Raw genomic sequence first — 18,561 nt, forward strand, 5'->3', positions numbered from 1 at the left:
GTGACCCCGGCGATTTAGACATTCCTAATGGAGCTACTGGGCGCACGTAGCACCGCGCACTCACGGGTGCACTCAGCCGGTGTTGCAAAAACAAGACTAATGCTCGCGTAAGCCTCCGCGGCGATAAGGCAGCGGCTAGAAATAACCACGGGTCCGAACAAAAAAACCCAAACCCTGAGGTCCGCGGGTGAAGCAAATTGTCTCTCCTTTTGTTTTAATTTTTACACGTGAGCGCACAAACTGTTGACGGAAGAGGTGTGGCGAGAGAGCGCAGCCGGAGGGCGGCGACCTCGGGCAGATCTGAGGGCCTCCCCTCAGTCCAGCTGTCTCGAGTTTTGTGGAAAGCCGTTCAAATTTCCGACGCTGTCGCTGAGGTCGTCTTCTTCTTTCAGGATGAGTCCCGGATTCACTGCAGCGCTGTGTTTTCCAGCAGTCTGAGCACGCGGGGCGTTAGTCAAGTCATTTCCCACAGAGCTCCGCGAGGTCCCGCGAGATCCCGATGATGAGGTTGCATGTTTACTCGGTTTCCGTCTGACCTCCTTTTTATTTTTTAATCTCTTCTGCTGATTGTTCTTGGTCCGCTGGGTCAGCTCAGGTCTGTGTGCGCTGAGATGAAAACACAAAGCCCCTAATCGGTCTCTTCCCCCTTCGTGGGCTTTTCTGCGTTCTCTTCGGCCAGCGTCTTGTCGGCAGGAGCTCAGGTGTTGGTGTGACTTTGCAGTGGATCGTGTTTGAAGGGTCAGTGGGTATGAAGCTTTTTCTCTTTTAGCTCCGAGGGGCAGAGTGCACATATGCAGACTGTCAAAGGCCGATGAGATGGTGATGAGTGGCAGAACGGGGAGTGGACTTTCTTGTGTCTTGAACAAGACCAATGGGAGAAGACCTGTGATGAAAGGGGGACTCATTTTGGCCCTTTTTGAAACCTTCTCGGACACATGGTCCCCTCCCCCATATGTACCCTATATGTTAAAAAGAAAAGTCATCTTTCCACTCCGTCCCCTGGTCTGGTTTAGCCAACAAACCAACAAGCTAACTCTATTAAAAAATCTAATTTAAACACAATTAATTCGTTATCCTGTAGTCAGTCCACTTTTCCTAAAAAATAAATGTTGTGGTTGTTAAGTTCTCCACCGTGTGAATCTTTGTAAGGCCCAGCGAGGCCAGATATGGTCTGCTGTTAGTTTCCACGTATCAGGCTCGATAAGGCAGCTGGCTGGAACTCAATTTGTTGGTTTCCTTACCGCCCACTGAGGGTGTGACCCTCCATTCACACTGGCCATTAGAATCTCAGCATTGCTCCCTGCAGGCAACGCGGCGCATCGGGGCGTTGGGCTGGCGGTCCGGTCCACAATGAGAGAAGGTGGAGTCGAATGATTGTGTTCTTACCGGCTCAGATGTAGTTATCGCTGTGTGCAGGGAGGGGAGGGTGTTTCGGCCATTAATGGCAGGGCTTCAGCGTCAGTGCTAATTTGAGGGTCAGCTGGTGGTAGATTCCTCCCCTGCAGTGAGGTTGAATTGTGTGAGTGGTAGATGAAAGCGGAAGATGTTAAATGGTGAATTTGGTTTTCTTTGGTCCATACTTTCATAGCCTCACACACACACACAAGCACAGCCTTGACAGGTTTCCTTTCTGCTTACGGAGGCACTTGGGGGAGATGGCATGGCTGGTTTCCCAGGCCCCCAGCCGTGAACTCTCAAGGATAACATTGCCCAATTAATTGGTTCTGTGGTTTAATGGCACAAATGTCTTTTGAGAAGGTTTGGCAAAACTCCCACGCCTTTTGCTTGGTTTCTCTCCTCCACACTTCAGCACTTCCACTCTTCTTCTCAACGTTTGGAACCAGTTAAGGTAAAGAATCGCTCCAGTGAAGCAGAAACACAAGCGTTTCCATCAGATCCGAGATGCCCGCGTCTGGTTGCATCCTACTCGCCCCGACTGAAAATGGGATGAATTTAATATCGCTCTTGCACTAAACCATCGCGTACGCCCCGTCAGATTCCCACCGCAAGGTTCTGGAACCGCTGCTCTCAATAGAGGATGGAAAACCAATCACACACGTTGTTGGAAAAGCAACCCCTCGGAGGACCAAGCCCTGCAGCCGCGGGCGGCGTGAATCCGATCGTGCTCGAGTGCGGCGTGACATGGAACGCGATTCATTGTTTCCGTTGCGAGTTTAGCGAGGTATCGGGCGCCGGGGGCGGTGAAGCGTGAGCGACGCGCCTTGAGGCTCTGCTCGGGTGTCCTTCCTTCCTCCGCGTCCACGGTGAACGAGGTGTGACACATCGGAGTGTCTGACTGGCTGCAGACTGCAAATCACCGATCGGCTGATGGCAGGTGACCAGGAAACCAAAACAAACAGGGGGGGTCTGAAGGCACCGAGAGGGACTTAAATCTGCTTCTCATCGCAATGCCGCCTGACTCACTAGATGAAGTCCATGAGCTGGAAAATTGGTGTAATCATCTTCGCCTCTAACCTTCATCGTGCCCCCTCCCCAGTTTTGGCTGCGGGGAGGAGGAGGGGCGAACGCATCGCAGCTTGGCTTCGGCCCCGGAGGTCGAGGCGTCTTGGGTGACGAGGGCCAGCTACGACTTCCTGCCTCCCGCCAACAGAGCAGCGTTAATATGGCTCCATTACGCCCAGCTTTATTAAAGGTAATTGGCCATAATCACAGGTCTGTGTTCACCCCAGCCCCCCACCGCCCGACCCCCGGGGGTCAGGCGGTGGGGGGCTGGGGTGCTGAAACGAACACGTTTGGCCCTGAGGAGCGGCAGGCTGTTCGCTGGATGATATTTTCAAGCAGGGCTTAGATCTCCTCATTTGAGAGCCTCCTGTTGCTCTTGTGTTGTTATCTTAGTCTTTTGAATAATGGTAACGTGTTGTGATATTCGGCAGTCATGCACGCTGGTTGCACCGCCAGTGAATTTGCAGTAAGTTGTGCCAGTTGATGGATGAACATATGCAAATTTTTCTCGCATAATTGTGACATCCAGGTGACTTTTGGCAATTTCGACACACAATTGACTAAATTGTTGCTTCACAAGACGTTTTGAAACGTGACCTTGGGTATAAGGCAAGTGACGAGTTTGGCTTTTCAGGGAGTCACTGCCACCTCAAATGGGGCCACGATGGCAACAAATGGGGCTTGCGGTGGATGTTTTTTTTAGAAGGCCTTAGGACACGGGCGTGCTTTCTGAGCAGTCAGCGTGTTCATAATTTCCTTAAGTGCTGTGTACTCTTGAGTGTTAAAAATGTGTTTGCAGCAACTGTTTAAAGCGACACTGTATTTTGAAATGTACTCCGTCTTTTTGTAGAACATCTCTCCGTTTTGACAGAATTTAGACAAACTGCATTCATCGCTGCATTGTTCACTCAGGAGCAAAGTATGTCCCGATGTGCCACACTACCGAGTCTGATCAATCCGCTGGACGTGGGCCATTTGGACGAAAACACAGTTCTACCTGCAAGAGCTGTAGAAGTGAGGAATGAGAAGTCGCTGCGTGTGCACCCCGCTCAGGCGGGATATGCGAGATAGTAGCCGATTACTTAATAGGACGGTTGGACGGAGAGCGTGCACCGTTCCTCGCGGCATATTAATATCTGCCGGGCCTTTAATCAGGCCACAATGTCAGAGGGTTATTTTAGGATCTGACAGCGCTGCTGGGCTGCTCCTCTCCGGGTGATCCGAGATGAAGGGCGGACCGGCCAACGTCAGAGACAGGGAACGGGTTCATTACTGTAATCAGGCCTTCTCTCTCTCTCTCTCTCTCCCCGTCTCTCTCTCTCTCCCGCCCTGTCTCTTCTTTGCCGTCCCCTCCCCCTGTTCACCATGTGTCTTAAACACCCATAATACTCCAGTAATAAAGGGCTGTTAGTGTTACTGCCTACCCTCCATCTGCCACACACACACACACACACACACACACACACACACACACACACACACACACACACACGGCCAAAAAGAAAACAGCCTCCTTCAGGTCACAGAGATCATGGATTCTGCAGACCAAGTAGCCTGTGGCTCTCTATTGGTTCGAGGGGGGGTGGATGTCAAATGAGACATGTTACAACTGTGTTCATTAATCACTGTCGCAGAGAAAGTAGCTAATAGGAGGCAGGAAAGGGAAACACAGACCACCATGTTCTTTGGTTTATCCTGTCCTGGCAAGCTAACCCTTTGCTGACCCTGTGTAGAGAGGCGAGACACTAACAGACTACTCGCCTGTGTTTTTTTTAAAGTTGTTTAGACATTCTATGAATTCACAACAGGTTGGAAAGCGCTTTCAGGGGAACCAGGGATGCTGTGTAACACCTGTGATGCGTTACGAGGTTTAAATACGTAACACTTGTACAGATTTTCCCATTTTACACGATAAAATAATCCTTTCGCCGGTGGCGGTGTTTACAGCCCTTTTATTGTGTTGTTTATTTATTGCTGCCCGTCACAGACTACTGTTCAAACTCATTCACGCTGCTGTGTGGCCATGCATCGGGGTTACGGTCATCGGCTCCTTTTGTTTGCCTCTTCGCCGGTCATCCGTCAAAGCCCCCGTTGGAGCGTCCCCATCGACGAGGCTGTTTGCACAGGTGGCGCATTTTGCTGTCACTACCTCTAATTGCGAGTGTGAAATGGCCAGTTTTTCGGCCAGGTCGTGGCATTTGGTGTCGGCCGCTCCGCCGCGACCGGGAACGAGACCGGAGATGGATTTTGGTTGACGTTAGCTGGGTTAATCGGGGCGCGCAGCTAGTGATGTTTCACCATTCGAAGGCGCTCTACACTCAGGAACGTTTCACAAATACCCCGGCAGTACTGGGACGGGGGGACGGGGGGACAGGGGGGACAGGGGGGCAAATGATAATCGCACGATAATCCAAGAAGCGTCGTCCACGCTTTCAAAGAGCAATGGCCTTTCAATAAGAAAGTAATATAGAAACTAATATTTTTAATAAATAAAACATACATGTAGTGTGTGTTTATGTGTGTGTGTGTATTTTATTATATATATATATAATAAAATAACAAAATCATACTAGCCCATAGTCATAAAACTGATGGGGTCACAGTCATATTTTCAGGTAAAACAAGTGGTTGATTTAGATTTTTACATTTGTCAGAGCGACGTAACCCTTTCGGTACTTGCACGCATGTTGCTGCCGTGCTCCTGCGTTCAGTCAGAGGCATAACGACATCTTCCCTGAAATGGTCAGTTCTGAAGATTGGTCCCTGTCCTGAGTGGATGGATAATCAGTGGATTTAATAAACAGAGGTCACGTGTATTTTATCTTTTTGTTCACAAATGAATATGCACCAATAATTCTGAAACAAGTCTCTTTTATAACCAAATACACCAAATCTACACATTTAATGTTGTCTACATATTGTGGTAATCATTGGTCCCTACTTCTACACATATCGGTGTACATGTCTATGCTTTACAAAATTAAACCTGATCAGTAATATTTTTACTAAGTATTGAATGAATCAATTCACATTTGTAACTTTCACACATTCGTTCAATGCTTTATGTTAAAATAATAAAACCCAAATCTACCGCGAGACCTCTTTTTCAGACAGTCAAAATCGAGGCTCTGCTTTTGCATTGTTAGCTCCACTTCAACCTGGCAGATATTCCATTATTCATTCCTCTCCAGTTCTAAAGGGACAAACTTATTCCCCCGAACACTCCCTGTCGCTACATTATGCACTCGCATGGCACCACACAATGTCTCGGTGTCACTACATCTAACCGAGGAGGCATCATTATCAATCCATCCATACACATTTGGGTCATGCATGCATCAACCTGTATCCGGCCCGGGCTGAGACGCATACTTTATTGTGCCAGTCTGCCAGTCCTCCCCAGTGCATTTGGTCTAGTCTGGCCTGTAGCTAATCTTGATTTGACCCACATTTCCATCCCAAAATAGTTTACCCTTCACCTTCTGCATATTAACGGAATGTAAACAGTTGCGCGGGAACATAATATATTATGAAAGGATGTAAAGCGAAGGCCGGGAGGCCGCGCCCGACTTTATCCTTCACGCTTCGAGCGAATCCACGCGACGACGGCAATATCTTTAACGGCGTCTCTCATCTCCAGTGGAGCAAAGCCAAACTGGCAATCCAGTGCCTCTGTGATGTGGAGGCTTCACTCTGTGACTCTTGGGGGGGTTTCTCATAATTGCAGTAGTGGGAGGAAGGAACACGAGAAGAACATTTAGGTCAATGTAGCAGGACTTGTAGTCATTGTGACATGGTGTCATGTGATCTCTCATTTAGAAGCCAGTTTCGAATCCATCGAAGACGAATCCATCCCGTTGTCACACCTCAGTCACTTACCCCCCTGCTCCTCCCCCGGACCCCTACAGCCTTTCTAATAGCTTTGTTTGCAGTTGATGGAAGAGGAGCTGCTCACTTCCCCTTTGGCTTTCGGCGACAGCAGACAGCGTAGTCTTTGTTTGCGAGCGCCTACGTTACTTTGTGTCGAATCGTTCACCGCAGTCGGAGCAAGGAGACGCAACCAACCAGGCGCCTGTTTAACAAAAGCTCTACACGCGATTCATATACGGAGATGTTGCGGGTGAGAAACGGAAACCGCCTGAGTGTGAAAGGCGTCTGAAAGAGCCAAAAGGGAACAAATCTGCCTTTGCAGGACAAGCCAACATACGTTTTCGCTCTCCTTCCCTCTGTCCTGTTCTCCGGATAATGAATAAAAAGCCGTTGGTCTTTTAGTAATTCCACTGTTAAACAAAAGTGAACATGGGGAAAATAACTAACTTATTTCCCCCAGTTAGGGCAGCGGAATGGACCACCGCTTCTTACTTCAGGGAATTTGTGTATATTATATTGCATTAAATACTATTTTGTTTGCCATGGCCAGTGCTGGGTTGTTCTTCATTTCCCTCCTAACCAACCACATCCGATGTAAAAGGCGATGTGGCGTTGCCGTTGAATATGCAAAACTATCCCCCCTGTATAATTTGCAGCTTGATAATGCTGCGGGCGGTTGGATCAGATATTGGTACATGTGAACATTTAGCTGAACATCTGCCTCTTGTTGCTGTAATTTGCTTCATTGCCATCTGTTAGGCATTGGCTGGAAGCACCGGCAAAGATATACATCTATCTTGTTATAAACCCATAATGGTACCAGCTCCTCTCAAATACACTAATTAGCCGTATTCGATGATACGCTCGGCAGTTGTTCCGAAGCGAGCGGGGCCCTGCATTCCCCTCAGATGGACTTTAATGCAAGATAAAGACCCACGATGTGGGTCGGCAGTATGATCATTTCCAAAGCAGAACTGAATGTGCCCTGTTTTGGGTCATTTTCAGCAACACAAATTGCTTTTCCCTACGTTTTCAACAAAAAATGGCTCCTTTACCAGGGTGTAACCCTCTGGCCGCGTGCTAACGTTCTCCTCTGTGTTGTTTGTGTCTGTGCCATAGGTACAACTCTTCCAGCTGTCTTTCTGCATCGGCGGCACGCTGTGAGGAAGGACTCCACGCCGCCGTGCCTCCGCGCCCCCTCAGACACTCGTCCTTGACATCCGAAATACTATGCGCTGATCGTCGCGCCAGCCGCCTTCTGTGAGTTATGACGACGGCTGCTCCATCGACTCAGGAGAGAGGCCCCGCCTCCGCTCAGCAGCGAGTGAATCGCATGATGTAATAAAGAGGGGAAGTCTGCTCTTCAAGGAGACTGCCAGCAGGATATGAGTATTTTGAGCCCTGCGACAGACAACAAATCAAACCTCGTGGGAATTGTGGGAGGCCCAGAAGAATACTCCAGAGCAATGCAGTCAGAGGAGCTATTCAGCAGGAAACTGAAATCCCTGAATGGCAACATGGGGCCACCGGGCCCCAACATGCAGGGGAAACCCGAAGGCGCAGGGAAAACAAATGGCAATCCGGCCATGCCTAAAATGGGCGTCAGGGCCAGGGTGACGGACTGGCCGCCGAGGAATGACGGATGGGAGGGACAACCGTCGCCCAATTACCAGAGCGTCATACCCGTGTTCCAAAACGGAATCCTGGAGCAAGGCGAGCCGGTCTGCCTGGAGGTAGAATACTCTGACAAGTACGCACTGAGCGACCTCCTCGGCCACTCGCCGCTGAAGGGTCTGCACCCCATCCGCCAGCGCAGCAACAGCGACGTCACCATCAGCGACATCGACTCCGAGGACATAATGGACCAGAACGCCGTCAACCCCAACACCGGGGCCTCGCTGCACCGTGAATACGGCAGCACGTCCTCCATCGACCGCCAGGGCCTGGGCGGAGACGGCTTCTTCACCATGCTCCGGGGCTACCGGGTGGACACGCTGGACCACCGCAGCATACCGCCCATGGGTTTCCCCGAGCTGCTGCGCTGCGATGCCTCCCTGTCGCCCAGCCTGCAGACGGCAGCGCAGATCGCCAGGGGCGAGATAGTCCACATACCGGGCTACGACTACGTCGACAACTCCCTCATCTACAGCCGGGAGCCCGAGCGCTCCTTCATGAGGCGCCTGAAGTCGGAGTCTTCCGAAACGTCTCTGTTCCGGAAGTTGCGGACCATAAAGAGCGAGAGCGACGCCCTGCGGCTCTCAATGGAGGACGACCGGCGGCCGCTCAGCTTCCAAAAGTGCTTCGCGCACTACGACGTCCAGAGCGTTCTTTTCAACATTAGCGAGGCGGTGGCGAGCAGAGCCACCCTGAACCAGAGGAAGAACACCACCACGGGGGCTTCGGCCGCCTCAGCCGGAGGCCCCGGGGCCCTGGTGCCCGGAGGCGGAGCGGCGGCGGCGGCGGCTGCAGCAGCATTGGCGGCCGGACCCGGAGCGGGGTGCCCCGATGGCGGAGCGGCGGGATGTACCGGCGGAAACGCACCCATGTTCGAGTCCCCCCTGGGCAGCAGGGAGGACTTGAACCCCAAGGAGAACCTGGACGCGGACGAGGGGGACGGGAAGAGCAACGGCCTCGTGCTGGGCTGCCCGCACTTCCGCAATGAGATCGGTGGCGAGGGCGAGAGGAGGATCTCGCTCTCCAGGGCCAACAGTGCCAACTACAGCGGCATGTCGGAGAGCTGCTCCTTCGAGTCCTCTCTGAGCTCACACTGCACCAACGCCGGGGTCTCCGTCCTGGAGGTGCCTCGAGAGAGCCAGCCCATCCACAGGGAGAAGGTCAAGCGCTACATCATTGAGCACATCGACCTCGGAGCGTACTACTACCACAAGTACTTCTACGGCAGAGGTAAGAGGCGCGTGCGACGTTACAGTTGATATTTCACAGCGGTCGAGGTCGACGTGACTCGACGTTGACGATGATTAAACTTTCCAGACCCAAATCCGGTCCCTTCAAACAAAGCGGCGCAGAATGCCGCGTGAGGGCAGGTTCCCACACGGAGCAGCCTCGGCTCATGGGCTCGGATATCTTGACGGCCCCGGTTATTTTCGTAGGCCCAGATGAGATGAGGGGGCCCGAACAATAGCGAGCTTGTGTCGGGTGCGAGGGTGTGCGTTTCACTTCCCCGGGAGGGGAGCGGTCATGTCCTCCCTGTGATATCGCCCCGAACCCTGCGGAGTGGCTGTGATCAGTCATGTGAGAGGAGCGAGGTGAGCGAGAGGGTGCGCTGCAGCTGTTCACTGTCGAGGCCGCGGGGGTGTGAGAACCCCCCTCCCATGAAACTTTAGGGGTCAGTAAAACTATGCCGCGGGCCCCCGGCTCCCCCTCATTAAAACACCTATGTGGCAGAGCAGCGACCCATCATCGCATTATGCACGTGTCCCCCCACCACACTGTCCGTGCTCTCAGCAGATTGAGTTTCCCATTCTTGAGCCTCCCCAGAAAACAGCTGCTTCACCTTTTAAAACGCGGAGAGACGCCTGACCTTCACCCAAAGAGACGCTCCCCGTGTCAGAGCGCTCGTCTGTGGGCTCAATCGAGGCTCAGTATCTCCGGTTAACGAGGCCATCAGAGAGCCGCTCTGCTCACGGTATCTTTTTATTGTACTGCGGAGTTTACTCCGATAATCATTTAGCGGGGAAGGCTGCGCTCCCCTACCGCGCCCCCGCTGCAATGCTTTTAACCTCTCTTTAGCCGGTCGGCGTACCTGCGAAACGGCTCCGCGGGGCCGTCGGTGTCGTTCCCCTGTCATGGCTTTTTACAGAAAATGGCCTTTTCACAGTGTGCCGACGTGGCTTTTGCCCCTTTTTTCATGAGGTGTTTTATCAGAGAGACAAGTCTGTCATCACCTTTGCTCTACCATAAACGGACACACACACACAAACAGGCACGAGCACAGTCACACACTCACACGGACGCGGCCGCGTGTCACCACTTCAGGGCAGGTTTTTATCGACCTGGGCTGAACATTGATCCCATTGATTGCCTGAAGCCATCCTTCCCTTAGCAACAGGAGTGTTTCTTCAGTCCCGTGTTCTTATCCACACCCTCAGGCCATATCTATATATACATATATATATATTTATGCATATGTGCCGTATACAGCAATATGTGACCTGAAGTAGAGCATGAATTTAAAAAGTAAAGACACACGTAAAAAAATTTGATGGCCTTTCTGTGTGACAGGAGGACGGGAGAGAGGCAGTATTTGACATGACAGTCAAAGTCATGCATTCTGCGACCTTTGGCAAATTGTCAGCGGCATGTGATGAGTAACGGTGACATGTGACTTGACAAAAAGCTTTCCTCTACAACCCGCCGTGTCTCCCCGTCTTCGCCCGTCGGTTTTCCTGCCTCGTGGCTCGTGCACAGGGGCCACCGGGGCTGCTACCTTTATCTGACCTCATGCCTCACAGAGCATTCCCCCTCACTCCCCTCACTCCCCAACGGGCGGTGATCTCCTCCGGCGAGTTATAACCCCGCCCGGCCTGCATGCAGATGTTTAATGGCTCAAACCGATGCGCGCTCTGCCCCCCGGATCTGCATGTTTACATGGGGCACACACACACACACGTGCACGACAAGGATGCAGCGTGGAAAACGTCCGGGGGGGGGGGGGGGGTGTCTTTTGCGAGCGTCAGTGGGTTGAGTCTTTCTTTTGTTGTCTGCTGAGTCCAGGGCTTTCTCCGTGGCTTTAGCCTGGATTAGGGGCTGTTTGCTCAAGGCATTGCTTTTTGTGTGCAGAGCGCAACTGCTGGCCGTGGCCTAAACATACACTCACACCTACGTAACAGACACACACACACACCGGCGTTTTTTTAGACTCGCACTAGTACTGTGTCTGATTGCGTTATTTGGGCAGTTGTGATGAGTTGCATTTATGTTAGCTCATACATTAGAACAGGTGTTTATAATGCTTTCAACCAAAAAGGCTAAAAATCCCCTCAAACCGTTACTTTGTTGTCCTTGCCAGACATTACCCCAAAATAAATTTATGGCATTCCAGATACTTTTACATTTACTATTAATATCTTGATCTGAGAGTGACAGAATAGTGAATTAATCTTTTTTTAAGATGAATAATCTAAAACATCTTCATTTTTTAATCGTTGTCCCAAATTCATATTTAATACCAAATCCTCTAACAACAAGAAATGCCTAAAATACTGCTTTGCTGTGATTCTTTACTGCTACGAGTCTCTAAATGTTTTTTTGTGGTTGCGTATGTGGGTCAGTCAGGGGTCGGAGTGGGTCAAACTGTCCAGAGTTCCGTTTTTATTGGTATGCTATGCTTTTTTTAATCCCTGTACAAACACGCCAGACTTTAATCCAAAGTGAGTTTCCACCAGACCCCTGCTGCTTTCTGTAATCGGTGTCACAGCTCGTCCACGGACAATCGACACACACAAAGAGCTTTTTATGACACACAAATAAGCACATTGATCCAAGGGCTCGGTAAAATATTGGAATTGGAAACAGCGGTTGTTCAATTATGTGACGTTTATGAAGTTAAAATATGTGTTTTCTTTTTTCATTCCAATGTTTCTCGCACGGCCCGCAGAGCATCAGAACTACTTTGGGGTCGATGACAACCTGGGCCCCGTGGCGGTCAGCGTCCGCAGGGAGCGGCTGGACGACGGGAAGGACAAGGACGGGATGCAGCACAACTATCGGGTCACTTTCCGAACCAGTCAGGTAACTATGACCCACCAAAGTGTTATTCTGCACCGTCTGTGGTCCTCCATCGGCACACAACCATCCATTTACAATCGCTCGATCACAAAAACGCACCACGCGTCAGACCACACTTTTAAAAAGATGTTTATCCATACAAACTATATTCAAAGCTTTCCTGCTTTCCCCGGTGCTACGGAAAGCTTCCTTGATTGAAGCGGGGTGGTTGCAATCCACTGAATAATTCAGGCATGACCGATGTGTCAAGGCAAGGTAAATATCACCGATATCCAGCGGCAATCTTGGTGTACATGATAAAACAACGTATCTGGGTCACCGTAGTCCTCCAAGAAGCCCACGAGTAGCCCTGCGAGGAGCGTAATTTCCCAAGATATTGAAATAAAATACAATGTCTCGACGAGATCCAAATGAATAAAAACACGTCGACATGCGAATCGACATCAAGGCCTCATAAAACACTCTGCTTATCTGGCTGAAAGCTCATCATCGTCTTCTCTGCCAGCTGACGACACTCCGTGGAGCCATCCTGGAGGACGCCATTCCATCCACTGCGAGACACGGGACGGCCCGCGGCCTGCCGCTGAAGGAGGTGCTGGAGTACGTCATCCCCGAGATTAACATCCAGTGTCTGAGGCTGGCTCTCAACTCCCCGAAGGTCCCGGAGCAGCTTCTCAAGCTGGACGAGCAGGGGGTGAGTACAGGGAGATGCCCCCCGGCGCGTGCTGATGGTGATTGAGCGGCACCGGAGCGATCTGTGGCGTGGAACTTTGACCGGGGATCTTGCGAGGGAAGACGTTGCTTTCACGAGCAATAGATTCGTCATTTTAATTCATTGGTTTATGGGGTGTGACACAGTTATCTGGATGCTGTCAATTACGTGAGTCACTGGGAGGTTGCCAGGCAACTGGCCGAGATTCGAGGAAGTCATTGCGCCCCGGAAAGGAAAAAGTGCTTCACAGAAGCCCCATAAAACCAGCATTTATTCTGATAACACGTTGCTTACCTTCAGATGGAGCGAGGCTATCTGTGCAACCAGCCGCTGGCTGTATCTCTTCATATTCAACGACCAGATACAATACTTCACTCTAAAATAAGGAAAAGCTGCAGGCTGGTCATTTCCTCCGCACAGATTTTCCCGTTGTTTCACATTTTTCATAAAATCTATCGTTATTATGAGAAATGTGGTGGAGTCAGACAGTATTGATATTAATACATAGATATCATATTCATGGTATACTTATCTCTGTTTCTGACCTTTCACGTCGTCTACAGAAGGAAGCTGAAACGTCCGTCCCATATGTGGGCTGCTTATTATAGATGAACAGGGGCTCCCGCGTGCAGGCAGAAGACAGCCCACATCGCACTTAATTAGAATCAATATGAGTCCCACACACTGCAGAGCCATCATCGACTACTTTGAGACACATTTTCCGCTGGTGGACGCGAGCTTGAGTAACTCGCGTCCTGACAACTTACTTCATCTGAGAGCAGGTGATTCGGTATTCTTCCCGCGCGGCGGAGGATGTCACCTTGCATTATCTCTGTTTGAATAAAATGGCCATTAGTGATACGGGCTCTCCACAGTCACAGGTGTCCGAGATGGATTCATTGTTTGATCTTAAGGCCTCTAATATCTCATCTAATGAAACTGCAAAAATGGAAAGATGAGCGTGCCGGGGATTAGCTCGATCAGAGAATCGGCTGCTTTATTGGTCTAATTACATTCATTAGCATGAGCCCATCCTTCCGTTTGACAGGGGAGAAGCTCTTATAATAGAAAGTGTCAGCCATGTCTCTTTTGTACATTAAGATTTTGTTACACGCATAAACAAGAGCAGTGTGGCGTCCTCTCCAGAGCAAGTCAAATGCACTTAAGATGATGACAGATCCCGCGTATCCAATTATTGCGTAATAACCTCGGAAGTAAGTGTGCGGCAGCAAGTGCTTCCTGCCAGTTCTCAAGGAGTTTGTTCACCTGCAGATGAAGACTTTGATATGAGACCCAAACTGACACAGGGAGGAGAAGAAAGAAAAAAAAAAGAGGTAAGAAAGTAATCCCAGAAACTGCTTTCAGAGGAGGAGAGTCCGGGCTAAGTGGCGCTCCCAGCTCCTCCAACTGGCACGCTTCCTCGCTGACCTCAAACCCAACGCCCAGTGGAGGCCAGTTTTATATTTGGACAATGGTATTTTAGGTGCACTCCTGCTTTAATCATTAATGCTGTGCTCGCGCTGGAAACGTTTAATACGCCAAACGCCCCCTCCCCCCTCTCCCTTCCCTTTTTGACCGCGCCGGACTCATGCCGCCACCGCTTTTAGCGTGTCGATGCGAGCGAGACGGGACGAGCTGCAGCTCAGAGGCACAGAAGCAGAGGCCTCCGCCTGGTCCTGTTTGGGCATAATGTTTTTTTCTTTTGGTGCGCACACTGCTGAGGACACGTCCCCGTGTCGGGGAGGGTGTCAAAAGGCTTCTTTTAGTCATGAGCCGAGAACACAGCTGGTCAATGAGCATGCTGCAGCCACACCTTCTTCACAAGAACCTCATGATCACTTCTACAGAGAGAGAATCCCTTGGAGCGGCGTTGTGAGGCCCTGGATGGAAGGGGAGAACAGAGCCTATGTGAATGCAACTCCGATCACGCTGTAGATCAGCGGACCGGCTGTCTGTGTGCAGATGAACTCATTAGGCAGTTAACGTGATTTTTGAGATGTGCTGTAGAAAGCACAAATCTTTCTCAGAAAGCAATCAATATAAACGTGTATCTGAAGATTCCATCTGGAGTCTAAAATCTTGGCTTGAAGGTTTGATTTATAATTACCGATTCAAAAAATAAGCGAGGCAGTGAGCAGGATAGCTCGCCTGCAGCTGTCGGTGTTTGTTGAGAGCAGAGAAAACATCCAAGAGGTCGGGGAAAGGTTGCTCATCTCTCCCTCTCATTTATGCCGAACAAATTACTTTTTACCTCACAGAGAACGTTCTCATTATGCATCCTAACGTGGGGAAAAAAAAAAAAAATGAATATGCGACGGCGCCAAACTTCCCAAGTTACCTGTTAAAAGTGACTTGTTTTAGTTATCGGGCAAAGCATTCAGAGCAGCATGAATCCCCCCTGATGCCCACAGCGAGAGCCACACTCCCCGGCCACAATGGATTACTCCTCATTTTACCGTCACGTTTTAAATTGTCGCTGCAGAACCTGAACATTCCGCCCCAGAAATGGCAAAAACTGCCGTGTGTGTGTAATGATGTCTGATGATTGCAGCCGTGTTGTGAGAGCTGTATTTTTGATTTATTTGGCCGCAGCGGGGACACTGCAGCGCAGACAGATGTGCCGGTGATGTTGTGTCTTTGGTAGGGCACTGCAGTATCCTTCAGGTGCTCTCCAACGGGAGCGTTGTCCTCATTTCTCTCTCCACCCATTAAGCATCTTTCCATCTTTGCATTTTTATAGTTTTGGGGCGAAAGAGAAGGAGGCAGATGAACATTTTTTTTTGGGGGGGGGGGCTTAGGTTATCTAAGGAGAGAAAATGGCCACATTTTAGCAGCTTATTACCAGATTTGTAGCTAATCAAAGATCCGCTTTTGTTCTGTGTTATGGCTGCATCACCTCATCACAGGCCGATGCCACTGAAAAAGCATTACTCATCCGTAAATATATCCTGGTGTGTCTGCGTTTTTCCAGGCAGAGACAAATTTGCGCCACCAAAGGGCGATGCGATTGTCCTTGCCCTCGGCCAGTCTGTTAGGGGGAGCAGGGGGTTAAGTGAGGCTGCATAATGCAGGATGAAAAATAGAAGACCTCATCATTGCACATCGGTCCATTTCCACTGGGCTTGATGCTCTAATAGCTTTCCGTCCACTCGTGTAGAGCAGGCTGCCTGTTGGAGAAAGTCATCAACAGAGCAGGGAACAGATCACCCATAAAGGAGGGAGGGGGGGAAAAGCCAATCCCAATTTGTTTCAGTATATGGAAGAGGTCCCATTCGGAGAAGCCTTCCCATTCCACTGTATTGAGACGTTTGCCCCCGGGTCAACATACCACTGTCCTCTGCTGTGAATTTAGATAACGGGTACAGGAGGAGGGGGGGGGGGGGTGGCATTTCTCCCCCCACCTTTTACTCTCAGTCGGCATCAGGGAGATGTAAGCCATCAAAGATTCATGTTTGTGGAGAGGGCTCTCGCTCTCGTCGCGCAAGAAGAATCGCTCCAGATGTTTCCTTCTTCTTGCCTCTTCATGAGACAAGCTCCTGTCAGACCCGTCATTTCTGGATCATGTTAATGCTCCCAGTGGAAGCCTGTGAGGTGTGGCTGGCCCCTGTAAGTCTATAAATACTCTTTGTGAATAAGACGTTGAGGCGCTCTTTGCTGAACAATGGCTGAATCAAGAGCGATACGAGTGAGGTGTTTAGAAGTTCATTGTATCATATTTTGCTAATTTACTAAACCCCTCCTAAATGTTGCTTAAGGAAATCTACCGAGTTCCTTTTCCATAAACCAAAACCCCTCCTATGTGACCGTAATTCCCTCCCTCGTCGCTCCACAGCTGCTCTTACGTAGCAGCTATTAGCCAGGCTTGATTTATGCTCCGCTCAGAGCTCCTGAGAGTTCACAGCCCGGCTTCACAAAAGGGGGTCTCAGCTCCCTCTTAGAAGGGCCCTGAAGGCCTCCACATTAGCTGTGTGGTGATGCACTTGCATGCTCTTGAGTGCATAATGTACAGCGCGAGTGTGGTGCACGTGATGCATATCGGCGTCAGGAAATGACACTTAACCGTTGAGTGTCTGTATGTTTCTCGTTCCAGCTAAGCTTCCAGCACAAGGTGGGAGTGCTTTACTGCAAGGCGGGCCAGAGCACAGAAGAGGAGATGTACAACAACGAGAGTGCCGGGCCGGCGCTGGAGGAGTTCCTGGATCTCCTCGGTCAGAGGGTGCGCCTCAAGGGCTTCACCAAGTACAGGGCGCAGCTGGATAACAAGAGTAAGAGACGCCACGTTCACAAGCTCAATCCCGACCCCCCTCTGAGTGCAGATGCTCCGCTCCTTTTTTTCCTGTTTTTTTTAAAGCCTACACGTCTCCAGACCTGATTTTCTGTTTCATGACGTCATCGCCTGTCTCACCCAACACGACGGTGTTTTGTGTTACAGCGGACTCCACAGGCATACACTCTCTCTACACCACCTACAAGGACTATGAGCTGATGTTCCACGTGTCCACCATGCTCCCCTACACACCCAACAACAGGCAGCAGGTCAGTAAACCGTGACACCCCCCCCACACACACACACACCTTCCACCATGTTTACTTTACTGTGCGGTAAGCCAACGACTAATGGTGGTAATAAGTCCCCGAGCAGCTTCCTCTTAGGATGTCTTCAATCCTGCCTCTTGCCAATCTTCCCCAGGGACTCATTTTGTCACGGTAACGACCAATCATTTGAAGGCATGATCATCGCCATGGTAACGTGTATCCCACAGTAGGTTTTGAATCAATGCATCCCCGGGGGCTGGACCGGACGTGGTATTAGACGGGCCCCAGTGTCTGTCTGCGTGAATAGGTGGAATTAAGTGGATGTGGCGGTGGACTGGCGGGCGGTGCCCCGATGAAGCCGCGATTACAGAGGTTCCCCATCTGAGTCTCTGCACTGCTTTTACTGAAGTGGGTTTTTGAGCCCATGATAAAAACACGTGGGTAAACTGCAGAGACGATAACGGGGAAGACTCTGAAGGTGAAGCTCTGCAAAGACGTAATCTATCGCGTAGCAGCAAAATGTCTGATTGGCAGGATTCCTCCTCTTTGATATCCTCCTCATCAGATTGCATGTCATGAAGTGGGATGGTTTCATTTAATCCCTGCTGGTAATCTTCTCTGGGCTGAGCTCACCTCGCTCATCTCTTCATCCTCTCCATTTCCCCTCTGAACCCTCTTAGCCTGCTTGTTTCCACCTCCCGCTGACCCTCAATGACAACTCTGTACCAGCCACAGAATGAGGTTAACTACCTGCACAATGCAACAGTGCAAGCGCGCTGAATTGGTTTTGAGGGAATAAGTCTCCTTCCCTGCCGAAGGAAGCCTTAATTGTGTTAGCAGGGTGCATTGCCCTTATCCAAAGCCAAAGCCCTTTATCTTGGTCTCAACAGACATTACATTCAATTTGTCATTCCTCGTTGCAATGTTGTTGGGACTTTATTTTTCGCCACTTTATTTTTCTCAACTCGAATGCTTTCAGGCGGTCTGTGGATGTTCTCCTGAGGATTTTCATCATCAACACCTGCTCTCCAAACTCCAATGTTTAGTGCTCAGCAGCACAATGCAACTTTTGAAAGAACGCTTTCTTTCCCTTACAATACTAAAATGAATTCATAAGCTCTCTCCGTCACTGCGGGGAGCTCCGGGGCTTCATGTGGTGTCACCAGTAGTGTGTGGTGGCTGATGCTACGGTTGGAATCTAAATAGATGCCGTCATCTTTATTCCAAACAGT

The 18,561-nt window shown here is 50.3% G+C and overlaps 1 protein-coding gene across 7 annotated transcripts in view; it reads left to right on the forward strand.

The window, feature by feature from the left end:
- Window positions 1–18,561, forward strand: part of LOC120820473 (signal-induced proliferation-associated 1-like protein 2) — a 67,217-nt gene that overhangs the window by 16,318 nt on the left and 32,338 nt on the right. For all 7 annotated transcript variants that reach the window (XM_040178234.2, XM_040178237.2, XM_040178236.2 and 4 more), the window contains exons 2-6: window positions 7,453–9,237; window positions 11,951–12,084; window positions 12,587–12,775; window positions 16,884–17,058; window positions 17,226–17,329. In XM_040178234.2, coding sequence (XP_040034168.2) covers window positions 7,719–9,237; window positions 11,951–12,084; window positions 12,587–12,775; window positions 16,884–17,058; window positions 17,226–17,329 — 2,121 coding nt within the window. In that variant the 5' untranslated portion in view covers window positions 7,453–7,718. The remainder of the gene's footprint in view (window positions 1–7,452; window positions 9,238–11,950; window positions 12,085–12,586; window positions 12,776–16,883; window positions 17,059–17,225; window positions 17,330–18,561) is intronic.

This window comes from Gasterosteus aculeatus, chromosome 6, assembly GCF_964276395.1.
Source record: "Gasterosteus aculeatus chromosome 6, fGasAcu3.hap1.1, whole genome shotgun sequence".
Taxonomy (NCBI): Eukaryota; Metazoa; Chordata; class Actinopteri; order Perciformes; family Gasterosteidae; genus Gasterosteus; species Gasterosteus aculeatus.